The sequence below is a fragment of the Habropoda laboriosa genome, unplaced genomic scaffold (genome assembly GCF_001263275.1).
Source record: "Habropoda laboriosa isolate 0110345459 unplaced genomic scaffold, ASM126327v1 scaffold523, whole genome shotgun sequence".
Classification (NCBI taxonomy): domain Eukaryota; kingdom Metazoa; phylum Arthropoda; class Insecta; order Hymenoptera; family Apidae; genus Habropoda; species Habropoda laboriosa.
This window is the reverse complement of record NW_017100752.1, coordinates 442,409-460,690: the sequence shown is the minus strand read 5'-3', so window position 1 is coordinate 460,690 and position 18,282 is coordinate 442,409. Positions and strand designations below refer to the sequence as shown.

The window sequence follows — 18,282 nt, the reverse complement described above, 5'->3', positions numbered from 1 at the left end:
CTGCCCCCCGCCCCCTCCTTCTCTCGCGTATATATACGAGAACGAGCCGGAGTGAGCGCGATTTAAGGACTGACCGTTCTCTGTCGCGTTTACGAGCAACGATGGGGGGTGAGTTGGTGGATATTGAAGAACGGGAGACGACGGGGTTACTGGAGAGAAATTGGGTTGAGGTTTAGCGGAGAAATGTCCGTCAGGAGGGAATTAACGTTGAACGGGGTGATTGGATTAAATTTGGAAGAATTTTTTGGGGGTAATGTGTGAAAGAATTATGGAAAGAGGAATTTTGTGGTTTGGTTTGTAGCGGGGGTAATGAGTGAAAGAATTGTGGCGAATTTGGTGGTTAACTCTGGAATTATGGTTAGACGGATGTTGGGTTAGTATGACAATTCTTTTCTCGCAGTGTTAACACTTTGACCTACGACAACGTATCAGACTCGTGGCAGAGATTTTGGTGAAGATGTGAGAAAGATAGTTATATTAGTGAGAAAAATTCATTGTAAACGTAACTTTCGTTTTGATTTGTAAGAAGGATTCCTAAATGTGATTAATCTGTAACGGATAAGCTTCTTTTACCTGATACAGTACTGCAACATTAAATGGCCGACGCTTATATGCATAGTCAGAAAAGAAATCATATGTTAAGGGGTTTAAGGAGGGAATTCTGGTTCGCAGTATCAATAATAATAATATTGTACATGTGTTTAAGTTTAGTTAACTATTTGAATTAATGAGATAGTTAATTAAACTTAAGTACATGTACAGTATTGTATTACCGAAATGTTTCTTTTATGATTTTATTGCACGATTTGTAAATACCCATCGACTCAAACAATTACATTCTTTTTTTCATTTTATTTAAGTTCAAAGCATCTCGGATAATACAGAATCTATGTAGGTTAGACGAGACTCCACTGTTTATGTATTTATAATAATGCTTATTAAATTGAGGAGCAGTTAGTATGTAAAATTGTTGTGTTAGAGCGATAAGATTCGAATTCGACGCTTTGATTCGTAAGGTAATTTGACGCAGCCGATAATTTTGGCTAACTTCTTCGAGAAATGCGATGTTTGTATGTTGTTTGTTTACTTGCAACACTTTAAAACAAAACGTAGAGCAAGGATTACCGTTGGCTCAAAATGACCCTCTATCTGTCACCTGAGGATTAAAACGAGGATTATTATTTTTGTACAAAATGTGATTATACGATTTAAATTACATTTTTTCGCTGAAGTTAGTGTCTTCGAAGTGACTGACTTTATAAAGTAAAATTGTGCTTTGATACTAAAATTCGAAGAGTATTAAAATGTGGAGTCGATCATTTTGGCTTCTGAGTGGCTCGTATATCAGTGGAAATGTGCAGGGTGTTCGCGCTGGTTCTTAGCGTTTTTCCTCGTAAGTGGTAGATTTCTGAGGAAAATAGAACAGGACAAAATTGTATTACTTTTTATACGCAATGCGATGGCTTGAATTGATTTTTTAAATTTGCAATGGTTTTCACGTAACGACAAGTAGAATTCCCTTGAAAGAATTGAAACGAAATTCGGAAAATTCAAACTTGAAACTTAACGTTAAACAGTTTTCATTTTGTAATTATAAGTGAAAAATAAGAATTCTGAAATGTGAAATTTAAAGCTTGAAGTTCGAAATTAAAATTTAGAAACTGTTAATATCGCGTTAAAAATTACAATTAAGCGTTCGATTTGCTTGATTAGTAGTGTAGTATCGGGGCCTCCATACCCAAAAAATAGGAAACCAGTCCGGGAGAATAGAGAGGGAGTGGTTGGCGTAGCGCGCAAAGCCTCGGCTTGCTAAGCCTAAGGTCCTGGGTTCGATTCCCGTTGGGTCCCTCAGTATTTTTCCCTAGGTTCCTACAAATGAGGACTTGTCCGGGGTGGAGGCATCTACGGCTGCACGATGCCAGGCGCTGTGAGATGAAAACATCTCGAGGGTTGCACGTCTCCCAAAAATGCGTTGTTTCGGCTGTGTGCCACTGTGTGGGTGAGTGTGCCCGAAAGTGTTGAGTTGTGTTGCACGGAGGACAATTCGAGGGCGAATGTCAGTTCAGGATGGCCGAGTGTAGTATCGGGGCCTCCATGCCCAAATAGAAAACCAGCACGGGAGAATAGAGAGGGAGTGGTTGGCGTAGCGCGCAAAGCCTCGGCTTGCTAAGCCTAAGGTCCTGGGTTCGATTCCCGGTTGGGTCCCTCAGTATTTTTCCCTAGGTTCCTACAGTAGTATCTTATATGTCCTTAAAAAAAAAAAAAGAAATGACAATTTAATTGAACTGAAAAAGTTATTTGTGTCAGAAAGAGGTAAGGGAAGAAAAATTCTTTAAGGAATCAGACAGTACGTAGTGGAGCAAATTTGCTGTTCTCTCGAGAAGAGGGAAATTTGAAAGAAATTCTCGTGGAAAAATGAAATTTAAATGAACTTCTGACTCGACACGTGTTTCATGAAAAAAACTCACGTGCATGAAGATGGAATATGAAAATGCATTTCCAAGGGAGTTTCACCTTTCCACTGACAAAAGCGACTTTTTATTTGTGAATTATGGAGAAACGAAGCAAACGGAAATCCCACTTGCTGAGAATATTCTTTTAGCCTCTTCTCGAAATAACAGCATTGCAAAAAGTATCATATTGTTTTCACGATCCACCGAGTAATATATGTTTCAGAGCATGCATTAACGTCAATGTTTCTTTTTTTTTTCTATTAACATCGTTGAAATAATAATTCGACCGATGCTATTAATACTGCAACGAAGCGATTTCGAGGAAACCATGTTATTGGAAAGTCAAGTGTAAGCCATTATTGCGGAGGCATTAATAAAATAATATCGTATTCTGTAAACTATTCACCAATATTAATAATACTGTTTGCTATTAATGTTACTAACGTATTAACTATTTATCGGTAATGTTTATATTCATGGATCGATATCAGCTCAATATTAAAATAGTAATGGTTATATGAATATTTTTGTCGTTGTAAATAAGAGAAAATTTCAGAAAATTTATTCAATATTTAGTTGTCTATTCGGTATGCCTTCCTGAAGGAAGAAAATATTAACCCCTTGCCATACAATAACGAGTCAAACACGTGCCATAGATTTTGGGAGAAATGAATTTCAATTCCGATTTTCAATTTAATTTGTACAACTGAAGATTGCCAAATTTAATTCACCATCAGCTTTTCTTACTTAGTATAGTACTAAAACGGAAACAGCTGACGCTTAGATGGACAGTGAAGAAAAGAAGTCATACGTCAAGGGGTTAAAAGTAGGCATTTAAATAAAAATAAACAATAAAATGAATGAGTTAAATTTCGGTCAATGATACTTTCGCTTTGGATCCAACTGAACTTAGTATTAACGTTTAACCGACAGCCTGATCGAGGATAAGCTTACAAATCAATTTTAATCAAAATTCTTCCTAAATGAAAGACACGTGTTTGAACTGCATACTTGAAACATTGGATCCATCTAAAAGTACGAGGGTGGATTGAAAAGTTCGCAGCCTAAGTATGAAAAACTGCTGGTAACGTGTGATCATTTGTGTACCAATTTTCATGGTTCCACCTTGTTTTCTCTTTTACAACCGGTGAAATAGAGGTGTTTTGCAGTGACGAAGAAGAGATGGACAAAAATCTGTAGTGCTTCGTAATCAAGAAGAATTCTAGGAAATGAAGAAAATGCAAATTTGAAACTTAACATTGAAAAATTTTCATTTTGGAATTATCTTATATCTGGAGAGATGATCGTCGTGACATAGATCCTCACTGCAAGGACCTTGAATAATTTTTGCAAGAACCTTAAATAATTTTTAGAAGAATCTTGAATAATCTTAGTAGTGAGACTTTATCACCAGATATTGGATCACTGCTAGTTTTCTACGTTTCTCCATCTGTGCTCTATCAGTGCGAACACCTCTACTTCACTAGCTAGAAAAGAGAGTGAAATAACGACAGAGCCACGAAATCCCATGCATCAGTGTACAGATGAGACTTTTGAGACTTTCGCGACCTGGATTGCTTCAGTTGTTCTTTGAAGTTTCCGGGCTAGAGTCTGAGAGATTTCAATTGTTCAGCGCTGACCAATTAACCCTTTCATTACTATTGGCGCCTATAGGGGTTTTGAAAATTTGCTCGCACTGTACTGTCGGAGCTACCTGATACACTTCCGCCTTAATTTAATACTTAATTTTATCCTTTACACACCTTAGCTTAATAAATGAAATTTTAAAAGAAGAAATTTTGCAGCCGTGATTAAAAATTTACTCTCAGACGTTGCGCAGTAAAATTTGCCGTAGCGAAACGGTTAAAATCACCGGATTGGTAACTAATGATTTTGTAAGACCAAATCCAAAAGGACACACGAAATTAACTGTGTGCCTCGATACCTTGATGAAGGTACCTGCAATGTTGGCAAAACGTCGAAATTTAACCCAGAATCCTCGAACAACACTTCAAACACTTGCAAATCACACCCCGATCCAGCAACAAAACCAACTAAACAATTCCTCCGCAAACTCACATCTACTCAACCTTACATTACCCTCCAATCACCAAATCCTAGCTCTGAAACGAGCACGTTAGCAATCGCTCGAAACTACCCCGAAAGAATAGTTCCCGAAATGTAATCTGAAAAAAGCCTCGACCAATTCCCCTGGACCTTCCACCCACCCACCCACACACACACACACATACTCACGCATGAAATACAAAAGCTTCTCCCCGAAGAAAAGACGCACGATTCGCCGATTTCTTTCCCCGCAACAGTAAGTATCCTACGGCGGGCTCTTTATAATCCCAGACAGGATTCCCCCCTCGAATCGACGTGAAGGTAAGAACAATACCCGAAACGCGCAGACACACGGAATACACTTGTAGCAGGGCTGGTTTTAGTCAAGATGGTGGAACCAAGCTGTACGGATGGAAACAGCGGCGAAGGAGTAGGAGTTAGGGGGTTGAAACGGTAGGAAGATACTCGTTCGCCGTCTCCGCAGTTGTAATTTATTTAAAACCGCTCGCCGTAAATATATCCTCATCATTTATTCAGCGGCTCGGCAGCTTCTCGACTGCAAGGGTGTACGCTTTGCTGCGTTCCTCCTTACCTTGTACCTACCGAGCGAGCGGCCCCAGAACACCGAGAGACTCCGCCGTGTGCGGTGGATTCTCGCGGAGAACAGGGGCGGATCCGGCGGGGGTGGGTTTGCCAGCTAGCTGCCGCGCCGTCCTTCTTTTTACCTCTTCTCTCCTTGTTTTATGGTAACGCTCTTAGGAGCGTGGGATTTAAATTACTCGGCGGAGAACGTAATCTTGAGTGGAATTGGTTTCTCTGCTCCGGCAACCGTATCGATCCCCCCCTGGCCGTCCGATGGATTTCTGATGCTCCCCGCTCGATGGCCGATGGGCGGAAATTTTGTGGGAATTTAGAGGGTATTCTTTTTTTTTTTTTTGTTGAGAATTATTCGTGGTTAGATTCGTTTCGTTCGGTTGGTGATTGATTGAGTTTGGTAATTTGGGGGTTGATGTTTGTAGTGTTGATAGTTGCGGATGTGGTGGAGGTCCACGGTGCTAGATTTTGCAATTTAGGCGGACCGTAAATTGTGGTACGAGTTGGGTGAGGGAAATTTTGTGACTCGAAAATTTCGTTTTTTTTTATTAGCAATCGGAATACATTCCTGTGAGCGAATTTGCTGACTTGGGTACTGTTTTCATTTGAAACGTGATGAGAACTCGTCCATTGACGAGTCCTCCTTAACCGTCGATTAGGTCTGCTGGGCATTTGACTCGAAGTAAGTCTAATTTAGTGATTAGGTGGGCTCACAGTGGTAGATTTCGCAACTCTCGTGACCGTTGATATCGCTTTCGTATCAATGATAATTATTTACCCTTTATAATCTGATTTTATTTTCGTTTATCAGAAGAAAAAATTCGGTTGACTTTATTTGATATTTTGATGGGAGAAGCACGAATAAATGTAAAAAGTGTAACGTTGTATGAGAAGAAACATTGCGGTTGATTTTTTTACATTTTTATGGGGGATGGGATGATTGTTATAAAAGAATGTAATAATTGCAAATTTTAGTAATTATTATTAAAACATCGGCATAATGTAATAGTGCAACAATATAGTGCAATAATAAATAAGTAAAACGAAACTATGAAATATAGATAAACGGATACGTAACTTCCGAGTCACGTGGCGTTATAGAGACTTAATTAAATACTATAACTAATTGTGGTACTTTTCTGTACAACGGGGACCGCAAATCATGGTACAAATAGGACGAGGAAAATCCTATGACTCGAAATAAGTCTAATTTAGTGGTTAAGTGGGCTTACAGTGCTAGATATCATTTTGATATGTTACAATTGAATACTATAATCAATTTTGGTACGTCATGGACCATAAATCGTAGAACAAGTGGGTTGGAAGAAATTCTGTATCTCAAAATAAGTCGAAATGATCGAATAACGTTTTCTCCTCATTTTTTTCTCAAAAAAAAAAAAAAAATGATTTTGCATGGTATTATTAATTAACGATATATATTAATATACAAATCTCGTTTACATTACTCTCAAATCCATATTTTAGATTCTAATTCGATTAAAAATTTTCATTTAAAATTGTAAGTAAAGTTACACTTATAATTGTAGGTTAGGGCGTCCATAGCAACGAGGAAATCCAGATGGCGCTTTAGCCATAGGCGTAGAGTCCTAAGGGACCTATAGTCTTCTCCTTAAATTTTTCGCCGTCTCCTGCACGAGCTAAGAGTTCATTTATTTGCAATTACCTTTTTAGTCAGAAGTAGTAAACGTAACATCCTTGCACCGTGGATATTTTCCTCCATGAACAGCATCAGTTTCGAGCGTATATACTCTCTATAGTTAGCGACGAAGAGGATGAAGTCGTTTCACGTCATTGAATTTTAAGTAAAGATGTTAATGGATCCTTATTACGCGAAAGAAGTAGCTTCCACTACGTTCCAGTGTCCTTATCGGTGTCGTTAAGGACCGTGAAACGATTATAAAGTGTGTTTTATCTCGTTGAACCGGTGAAACGCGCAAGAAAACTCGTTTGTGCTTTGGCAAACACTTTAACTATTTTATAGGCTTTGTAAACTTCGCTCACCGCGTCTGTTTACGTATCTGAACTTGCCGAAAAAGGAAATTAACGTTTACTCGTTCCGTTTATTCCTTTCGTGATTTATTCAAGTGTGAAAGTTTGATCCTTTAATTTATCATTCGAATTATTTTGTTATAACGTGGACAATTGGTGAAATAATTGTTGGATTGAACGAATTTTGTATTTTTAGCGAAGGAATATTTTATACAGTACACGTTAAGAAATTGATCGAACGGAAAAAATTTGATAAAAATAGATCACAGGTTGTTATAAATTTCACTTATTATAGCAAATTATTTCGGTGTTATTAATATTTTACGATACGTACGATTATTTATCTGATAATAATGGAGCTGCTAGAATAATCTAGAATTGTGATACTTCGTTCAGTTTAAATTTCGAGCAATTAAATAATTCAGTTCTGACTCGCGAAGTAAATCTGTTGCTATACTGTGAGCCACTCATTTTTTCAAATTCATAATTATAATAATTACTTTTCTTTATTAGTCAAGCGAAAAGTAATCGATAGAAGCAGTTAAACAGTAGATTACGTTGTTTCGTAAATCAGAATTTCTTTCAATCTTGAGGACCATTTAAACTGTCTTTAAATTACTACTATATCTCAACTTATCGATCTTATTTCTAACATAATTCGTTAATATTTCTACAAGCACCAATATTCAAATTTTTCCATGCTACGTACAATATTTCATAAAACATCATGAAAAATCAAAAGCATTTTCGATTATTTCACACAACAGCCATCAAACAACAAAAATCAATAAAATGGTGGGGCTAAAAGTATTGTATAAAGGTGCAAAAGAGAGGAGAGATGATTCTTCATTCAAAAATAAATAAAATATTCAGAATAAAATTTTTTCATCGGAGGCTTAATTTTGGAGAAAATCAGGTTTGAAATTCCTTGGGGCACGTTTACATGTAAGTACATATAATGGGTTGAACAAATATTTCTACAGTGATTAATTGCCATAAAATGTTGAACAATAGCGTCTATTAAACAATATTTCTTAAACTAATGCACATATTATACATACTCCTCTAAGCTCCCAGAGAAAATAACGTAGAAACAAAAAAAATATTTATATTGTTTGTATACATTTCAATAAAAATTAACCAAGTAGCAAAATTAACCACGATTTACTAAGTTCAAGAAAGCGCAAAGACAAAGAAATTTACTCAACAATACTTTATTATATTAATTAAGGAACTGTTGAAAACGGTGCTTTCATGAAAACGTGCCCCAAGGATTTTCAAATCCAATTTTCTCGAGAACTGAGCCTCGGATGAAGAAACTGTATTCCACATTTATTGTTCATTTTTGCAAAAGGAATCACCTCCAGTAATATCAATTTTCTAATCACACCGTAACCAAGTGCAAAATTAAAAAATCATGCCTATAAAAATTGCCACGGATCAAAAGCTTACCGCGTAGTCTCAGCCCTCAAAGCGTCAACATCGACGCATCTAGAACGTGTCTACGTGGAAATTGGAGAGACTACGAGTACACCAGTCCGTGTAGATGTTACTATTAGTCGCGTAGAGATGAAGAAACGAACCGCGTGTACGCGGGGAAGGCGTAAGCGTGGCGTATGCTACGCTACGCAGTTAATTGCCTCTAATTATCGCGCTTACCGCGGTTCAAGTTTTCCTCTCTACGCTTCTGCCATTGCCTTTGCCTCCTTCGCCAACCCTTGCCGCCATTATGTCGTGGTTTCCTATTCTAGCCTTCTTTCGCCACTTGAAATCCACTTGCGGTCTTTGTATATGCAATTCCAACTGCTTTTCTGTGTTCTCCAGTGACAAGTTACGATAACAAAAATGAAAATAGGTATATAACTATAACAGTGTAAGACATGTGTTAATAGAAGGATGGATTAGAAACTTAGGTTTCTTGTTTCGCTAAAATTTTTATTCTCAAATTATGCACACATTAACACTAGAATTATCAAACCCGTAAAAATGACGCATTTCTTACTTTAAATTACAGAAATTATTAAAATGCTTTTGTTCAGGTATACCTATAGTGTCGTTTGTTGAAATGAAGAAATAATTTATGTATGCCAATTTATTTTCCATTAATGATTGTAATTATGAAGCTCTTTGTATAATCTTATCTATACAGGGTGTCTCTTTTGAATCGATACTCGTGAATATCTACGAAATTGTTGATGATACCGGCCGCACTAATGGCTTTTCGGCATAAATAGTTTAATACTTTTTACACTAAAAATATTGAAAAATAAAATGCTTGTATGCTATTGACTTTTAATCGGTGAGTGCAAGACTTAAAATTTGGTGACGAGTTAATTCGCATAGTTCGGTTAACAATTGAAAAAATTGTTTACGTTTGTGTACATAATTTTTGTGACCTTTTCCGTGTTAGGATGAGATGTCAAGCTGTTACCCAAGAAATTTATATTTCAAACAGCTGTCATTTTGTCAATTTTCAATATTTTGTAGAATTCAAAATTCGTCCTTTACAATTCTATTTGTTGAAACAATTTTGTATCAATATTTAGAATATTTGCACACTGAAAACTGTTTCACTTTACTAAAAGTATCTGAAGTTTCAAATGAATCGACTTCAAAGTTCCTTTCAAGAAATCCTCAAAAATCTTTATTTCCAAATTCCAGTCGTGAAAATTCTCAGAAATGGAAAAACATGTTTACCCTTAGTTTTCTCGAAAAATTGTAATGAATCTCTGAAAATGCATTATAAATTCGAATAACCTTTACGAAAAATTAAAAATCATTTAACCAAACGAAAGTCTCTCATCTATTTATTTACGGGAGAGCACAATTCTAAATATCAAAAAACGGGACGAAAAATAATATCATCCACCGACCCTGAATATTTTCCACGAATTACTTCCGTCATTAAATAGTTCTTTCCCCATCAGCCACCGTTATAAAATTGTTTGCCCTCTGAGGATCTCCCTTTCGGCTCTCCTTAACTTTTCCTTCTTCCCTAAATCGCTCTATCTATTTGTACATGTTTATCTATCTCATCGTATCTCTGTGTTTACCATCTTCGCTTCATCTCCGTTCGTCCAATTAGGCTTCTTTCTCTATCAGCCTCGGAGGCTCGTATCCCGAGGTTTCCGTCACTCTTCCTCTACAACTTGAGCTCCACCTCGGGCTCGTTACATTAATTAAACAATATTTGCGATTAATATTTGAGATAATCATCAGCGCCTCGAAGCAGCCTCTGCTAGCTGGCAGAGGATGCGGAATATCGCGCGTGCTAATCGGGTTAGCGCTTTCGTGAGCCCTTCTGCTTCCCTCCTCCACCCTTTCCTCTCGTCCCTTCCCATAACTTTATACACTCCGAGGCTATAATTTATTTCTTCAACGGATCTATCGAATTCGAAGAGCTCGGTGAAATTTTTCCAGTTTGAAAATTTTTTATTATGAAATTCACTTTTTATTGTGTTAAATTTCGTTTATTTAACGTAGATACGTTGGTGCATTTGGAATTGTAGCAGATACATACTTCGTTATTTTTTATTTGATGATTTTTGACACTTGGATGTGAATATTGAAATATTAGGTGTACAAATTAATTCGGTGCCTTTTTTCACGAACTTCAATATTTAATTGCGAAAAATTGAACACAATTTTAACGTTCAAAGTAAACTGCGTTATTTTTAGGTGACATTTTTCCATTTATTGGGTAACTGACGAAAAAAAGTATAGTAGCTTTAAATCGATTTTGTTGAAGTTTTGCGAAAATAGGCACCGAATTAATTTGTACACCTAATACATTTGGTTACTTTTTCTTTCGTTGTAAAATCCTCTACTTTTTTTTTTTGGCGAACGATAGCTGTGAAAGTTGTAACAAGAATTAAGAATAAATTAATTCTAGTTAACTAATTAATTAACTAAAAGCCTACAAGTTTTTATTTTTCTATACTATCTTCCATTTTACTTGTTTACTCACTATGTTATATTTTTTGATACCATTTTACACAGTCCATGCTTCAAATTTCTACCTAAGGTGTTAATGTTTTAAAAAATGAAACGTCTGTTCAATTATTCTTCTATTTTTCTACATTACATCCACCTAAATCCTTGGGTGGTCACCCTTCGTTGACACCATAATCTCAAGCACTCTGTCCCAGTCTTCTCTCGCATACTCTGACTCGTTACCAAACGTTCACATTAAACGTCCATTCCGAAATTACACAATATTATTATTATAATTACAAATTCTGTTTTAATTCTATTTCTAATTATAATTACAAAGTCGCGATTTTTCGAGGACCGTCCACCAAATTGGTAAGATAATGTGAACAATACGCTTCACAAATTTTTTAAGATATAAGCTCATAAAGAAAACGTTTGTTTGCGTGCGTCTCTTCGTAGACTTGCTTGAGGCGCTAGGAAGGTGCAAGAGCGCGATTCCCTCCAACTTTCAACCCGAATCCCTCTGAAAAGAAACCCAAGCCAACCTAAATCACTCAATCTAAATACAATGAAATACACTTCACAAATTCTTGAACTCCAGTGCGGTCTTCCGTTCGGCTACGCACTTAACCCCTTAACATATGACAACCTGTCAGACTCGTGGCAGAGATTCTGGCGAAGATGTGAGAAAAATCGTTCTATTAGTAAGAAAAATTCATTGTAATCCTAACTTTCGTTTGAAATTTGTAAGATTGAGGATCACGAAGTGTAATTAATTTGCGACAGATTAGTTTTTGTTACCTGATACAGTACTAAAGTAGAAAATGGCTGACGCTTAGACGCGTGGTCAGAAAAGAAATCATAGGTTAAGGGGTTCAAACCTTTGGATCAAACAGGACCCAAAAACTACTGATTATAAGTCCACGAAATCTCATCGCATGGGGCTTATTATAATATTAAAATACACGCTAGCAAAGAAACCATCGTCAGCAGATCCTTTTTGCCACGTCTCTTCACAAACTTGCTTCAGTCGCAACTCCTCCTCTCCTGCGCCAGAAAAAAGCAAGCACTATAAACTCCCGAACAATAAACCATTCAATCCAAATCCCTCCAAAAAGAACCTGCTACCGTACCAACCAAAATCTGTCAACAATCAGTGACCAATGAATTAAAAACACTGTTACCCAATTGAAATTCCAGCGCTGCAGGGTTAGCGGCAGGTTTCAGGCCAGTCGAGCCACCCACGTCTCTGTTCTTCTCTCCTCACTTGGCGGCGCAGTTCTCACCGCCGCTGTTCGGCAACAAGGTGGTCAGTAGCGGGCCAACGTCCCTAACTTCAACGACACCTTCGCTCTGGACCTCGAGCGATCATCGAACCGGTAGCCTGCAGGACATGCTGCCCTGGTCACCAGCTGGATGGCCAGGTTCCCTGTGCGGTTGCTGCAAACCGGGAACAGGTGATCTTCACAGGAACAGCAGCCTAGCCGAGTTGAGAAGGAAAGCTCAGGAACACACTACTGCCTCGGCGATTCTTGGCGGGCTAGCAGGGTTTCCTGGCGGATTACCTCTACCCCTGCCTCTGCCGTTACTGCCGCCGTTGCTCGGGCTGTCCAGGAGGCCGGAACACCATCATCACCATCTGCCCAGCATGGTGCATCAGATACAGCCGACCACGAAAGAGGATCCCTAGGATCGCGTGCAGCGCTCGTCCGACGGGCTAGCCGCCCATTGACATTGTGCATGTATTCGTTTCAGGACGCCGATTCATGCTTTTCTTCTTCTTTCTTTCTTTCCCTTTGTCTGGTTTTGTTTCGAGATTGAAGCATCGCGCGAACTGTGGACGGGTTTGTGGAATCGACGACGGGTCGTTTTTCATGTTCGAGAGTGGTGACATTTGCGGAGACAGCTGATTGTGATTGATTGTTAGTTTTGGGAATTGTTGGCGGGGGTGTGCGAGAACTTGGAGTTGGAAGAATATGGTAACGTGTTGGGTTCGGTTTTGTGCTGATTTTTGATAATACATTGAACCTGATGGAAGTGACAATTTATTTTTTCGGGTGTTTTTTAAAAATCTATTCGTTGCAGTTACTGGTTTCTTCTTGGAGTCGTAATTTTTGGAGAATTTTGCAATTTTTATATCTTCAAATCTCGGTAATCTTTCACTAAAAAGGGAGAAAAAAATGGAATTCGGGTTTATTTGGTTCTGCAGAAAGTTCGCGCCAATTTTTGATAACAAATTAAACTTGATGGAAATGAAAGTTTATTTTTTCGTCTGTCTTTTGAAAATTTACTTGTTGCGATTACTAGTTTCTTCTTGGAGTTGTAATTTTTGGAGAATCTTGCAATCTTCGAATCTTTATAATCCTCTACCAAAATGGGAAAAATGCCACTGAATCAGCCAATGAGGTGTGCAATATCTACCGAGAAGATACTCTATCAGAAAAAATTGTTTGCAAACTTTGCCGATGGAGAGTTTTTGGCAAAGTGGAATTTTCAAATTGTCGGAAAGTTGACGAAAAGTTGTAGGACAAAACATCTTTTATTTGTGATGTAAAAATGTCGGAATTTTTTTATAATTGGTGAACACTGCAATTTTCGAGATTTTACATTTTTCGGATTCTACGCGTTATTTAGCTGTAAAATGTCAGAAATAGAAGGAAAAGGAAATATATTGTTTTAAATCTACATCTGAGAAGAATAATTTCTGATGCTGACAATTATCAGAATTTCTATAATTTTCTATCACTTTTGTGATCTCTGTCAATTTCGAAACAAATTTTCAACATTTTCAGGTTCTTGCGTACTCCTGGTAATTATTCACGTAGTTTTGGAAGACTTTGCTGTGCACTGTCCAGTATTAGTTTGGTGGTTTTTAATGTTTGTCCCTTTTGTTTCCGTTAAAAAGGAGTTACGAAGAAATTCAGTTTTGCAATTTTCGTGGCATCAACGGCTCAACCGAATTATATACAAAATTTTCAGTTGGATGTACAAAATTGGAATGTGCCTAGTTGGTTAAGTTTCAATTAACTGTAAAACAAAGAACAGTAACTAAAAATTGAAAATTGAACGCTGAGCATATGAAGCTTCGTAATTTAATTCTGTTACCTTCATACTATGTTTACAAAATATTTCTCTTAATTATGTTACAATTTTTTCTAATTTTATTCGACAATTTTGAAAAGTTCTGTTTGCAACATTAATAGTGCAATACTGAAGTATGCCTAATCGTGTCAATAGTATTGTAATTCTCGAACACTCGACCACATTCAAAGAAGTTATTGGTAAAATCACTTGAACGAATTTTCTTCAATTTTCTTTCCGATTTTGAAATTTCGTTTAAAAAGATTTTCACTCGCTTTCAACTAAGTGTTTTTTTCCCTCAGAAAGCCACTTTGCGTTCGATCTACTTAAAGTTCAACTCGTAATTCAACTTACTTGAAAAATTAAACAGTTTGCTTTCGTTGAATTTCCGCCAGTAATAACTTGACGAAAGTACAATAAAAAGCTGAAGCTTTCGAAAACTCTTTCACCCTCTTCTTCGTTAAAACGAAAAAAAAAAAAGAAATGGAAGATTCAAAGCCGATATTACGAATGAAAATTTGCGTCCATGATAATGAAAATTCGATAAACTACGATACAGAAGCTCTCTTTAACACGAAAGAAAAACTGTTATTTTATTCGAAGGTATCGAGAGATATTCCATATACCGCGTGTCTCTTCAATTTTCTATTTCGAACCTGTTGAAACAACTGAATAGACTAATTTTCGAGATCATCGTTAGACACTCGGTATTAAGAACAAATTTTCAAAACGACGAATTCACTGTGAACGTTACCACTCATTTGCTTCCCGTGCCAACGCGTTTTTGCCTTAACGAAAAAGGATGAAAGTAACATTTGACACGCTGCTAGGGAAATTTTTCATTTCGACGAAAACCGAGAGCCAGTTTCGAGAAACCTTGCGATATTCTGTAAATAATTCACAAGTGACGGTGGATTGTTGGAAACGAACAGACTATGTACGAGAAATCGATCGTCGCCGGCACTCTACAACTGAGTAATCGTTTCTTTCGATCGATATGTGATGACGAATCATCGATCGCGATGGACCAACACGTGCCTGATGCGCTCTATACTTAAAACTGTCCGAAACAGGCAAGATTGGATGTTCCGGTTTGAGGAAAGAACATTCGAATATCCGTTATCGATACTTCAATTGAGAACACAGTGTAACAAGTCGAAAGTTTAAGTAGTTGTTAATTGTTCGTTCGTTTTTTTTCTTCTTCAACGAAATGGATATCCGTATTATTGTGATTAGGCATAAAAGTGATTTAAAAAAATAGATTTTCCTTGTGAACTATAGAATTTTAGTAAAGTTAATAATCTGAGATGATCCTGTTGAAACAGTCCATCGAAAAGGGTTAACATTTGATGTGGTACTTACGAAATTTTGTTACATCTTCTTCCATTGAGTTGCATAATTTTTTTCAGCAAAGTTCAGCTGAATATTGAATTGTAACAATGAAACGTGTATTGGCCAGTAGATACAGCTTCTACGTATATTTTTTTTACGCTTCTTATGGTACATTTTCAAGCTTCTTTCGGTAGTAAATGATTTCATGTAGCATACCGGGTGTCCCAGTTCTTTCGGATCAAACTTTGCCAGTGTGTCCTATGGGTGTAGGTAAGAAAAAAATGTTATATAAACATAGGTCGTTTGAAGCTTTATTAAAAAGTTATAGCAATAATACGAAGGGAACGGTAACGGGTGTGCGGTTATTAGGATGTAAAATAGGAATAGATCAACGATATCTACATCTATATAGTCTGTTTTTGCGATCGTTGAAGGTGATAAATCTAACTTCTGCCAGCGCCATTTTTGTCTTGTATCCATAGTAACCTCAAGTTCTTTACCATTCTCCAGGTATTTCGTATTTTCGTTATAACTTTTTAATAAGGTTTCAAACAACCTATATTTATATAACATTTTTTTCTTATTTATAACCGTAGAACATACTGACAAAGTTTGATCGGAAAAAATTGGTACACCCTGTATATATGTAGAATTTCTGTCGTTTTCTGTTTCATACTGTAATATTAAAACGACGAATTAATTAAAATTCTAACACTGTACAACTCTAAGGAAATCAATCTTTATTGCTGCAAATTTCTGTTACCTACAGGGTGACTCATAAATCACTCACAATTAACAAGAACTTTCTTAAAATTCACGTCAGAATTTCTTCTCAGATCTCTGTCAAAAATCGAACACACGTACAACGATGGTTCTTTCATTACTTAAAAAAGAAAAAAGAAAAAAAAACGGAAGGAAATCAAACATTCTCGTTCGATTTTTAGAAAACAAATGCTTCGCATGTTGCAATCCAATGGTACCTACTGTTCGATACACGGGGATAATTTATATTACGTGATAGGATAATTTCTATTATCACCCTTAAATCGAGTCTATAACAATTTTCTTGAATTATATGATTACTCTATCGCATTATTCAAATAATACGGATATCCGTATTATCCGAGTAACACGGATATCCGCTTTACTCGCGCGATACAAGCACGCGCCGGCTAAAATGATGTTTCTATCGCTAAAGGAGGAAAGTGGAAAAAAAAAGGAAGGAAAAGTGGCGAATTTTTGCATCATTCCCCCGGATATTCGGATGCACGGATGTGTGTATGTGTGTGTTGAGGATGCTTGTCACTGGAACAGGCATCTGGAACTCTAGAGAGCTGTTCGTTACAGCGAAATTAATGTTTCATACAACACAAACTGCAAAAGTTTCAACGGTTTTCTTAATCCTCTTAGCATCCGAGGAGCAGGATAAAATCTTCAATCTTTGTTCTAATTACGTAATCCTTTGCATAATAGAGAGAGAGATGGAGGAATTGGATCGTGTAATGGAATGAATAATGAAACGCTAAGGCAAATACGATATTGATTTTTTTATGTAGTCGATGTGCCTGTCTAAAGAGTAGTAATTTTATTGTTTAATCTGAACGATAATGTCCAATTGAATACTGTTACAAATTACTTGTCAATCGTGCAATAATCTAATTCTAGTAGCTTTTAATGGAAATAATTCGTTTCGAGGTTGTTTTCGGTCTAATTAGGTTTTACAACGAAATGTCACATTTTCATACGTTTTTTAAATACTGGGAAGACTGTATTTCTTTAGATAGTAACGTAGCACAATTCGGTAGATGTGTGAACCAATTGTTCGATTCTGAAGAACAGGTAAAATGAGGGAAATACAAAGTTACTATTTTTAACAAATGTTTCGTTGCTAGAATTATTAAATTAATTCTTTCGATATTTCATTTCCATTACATTTCCAAAATTTCTTTCGAAAAAAGTCATTACATTTCCAAAATTTCTTTTGAAAGAAATCATTACATTTCTAAAATTTCTTTGGGAAAAAATCGTAACATTTCTAAATTGAAATTTCTTTCGAAAAGAATCATTACATTTCCAAAATTTCTTTCGAAAAAGTCTACATTTCTGAAATTTCCTGCGATAAAATTCATTACATTTCTAAAATTTATTTTGCAAAGAATCATTACATTTCCAAGATTTCTTTCGAAAAAATCTACATTTCTGAAATGTTCTGCGATAAAAATCATTACATTTCTAACATTTCTTTGGAAAAAATTATCACAGTTCTAAATTGCAATTTCTTTCGAAAGGAATCATTACATTTCCAAGATTTCTTTCGAAAAGAATCTACATTTCTGAAATTTCCTACGATAAAAATCATTATATTTCTAAAATTTCTTTCGAAAAGAATCATTACATTTCTAAATTGCAATTTCTTTCAAAAAGAATCATTACATTTCCAAGATTTCTTTCGAAAAAATCTACATTTCTGAAATGTTCTGCAATAAAAATCATTACATTTCTAAAATTTCTTTAGAAAAAATTATCACATTTCTAAATTGCAATTTCTTTCGAAAAAATCATTACATTTCCAAAATTTCTGCCGAAAAGAATCGTTACATTTCTAAAAGTTCCTCGTCATTTCCTCTCAATCAAGGTATAGCAACATAATTATGGATCCAACTCTAACTAAATATTTCCATCACTTTCTTTTCTTGCCAATGTTTTTTTCCTAAATAATTACCATTACTAAATGCAGAGAAATGAAACTGCATCTACAAGGAACACTGGAACAAACTGAAAATAACTGCTACGAAATACTTGAAAAGAAAAT

General features: G+C 36.3%; 1 protein-coding gene across 1 annotated transcript in view; it reads left to right on the top strand.

Moving 5' to 3' along the window:
* Positions 1 to 12,747, top strand: part of LOC108577167 (paired mesoderm homeobox protein 2A) — a 51,006-nt gene extending 38,259 nt beyond the window's left edge. The window contains exon 5 of the mRNA XM_017940276.1: positions 12,258 to 12,747. Coding sequence (XP_017795765.1) covers positions 12,258 to 12,747 — 490 coding nt within the window. The remainder of the gene's footprint in view (positions 1 to 12,257) is intronic.
* Positions 12,748 to 18,282: the final 5,535 nt, after the last annotated feature.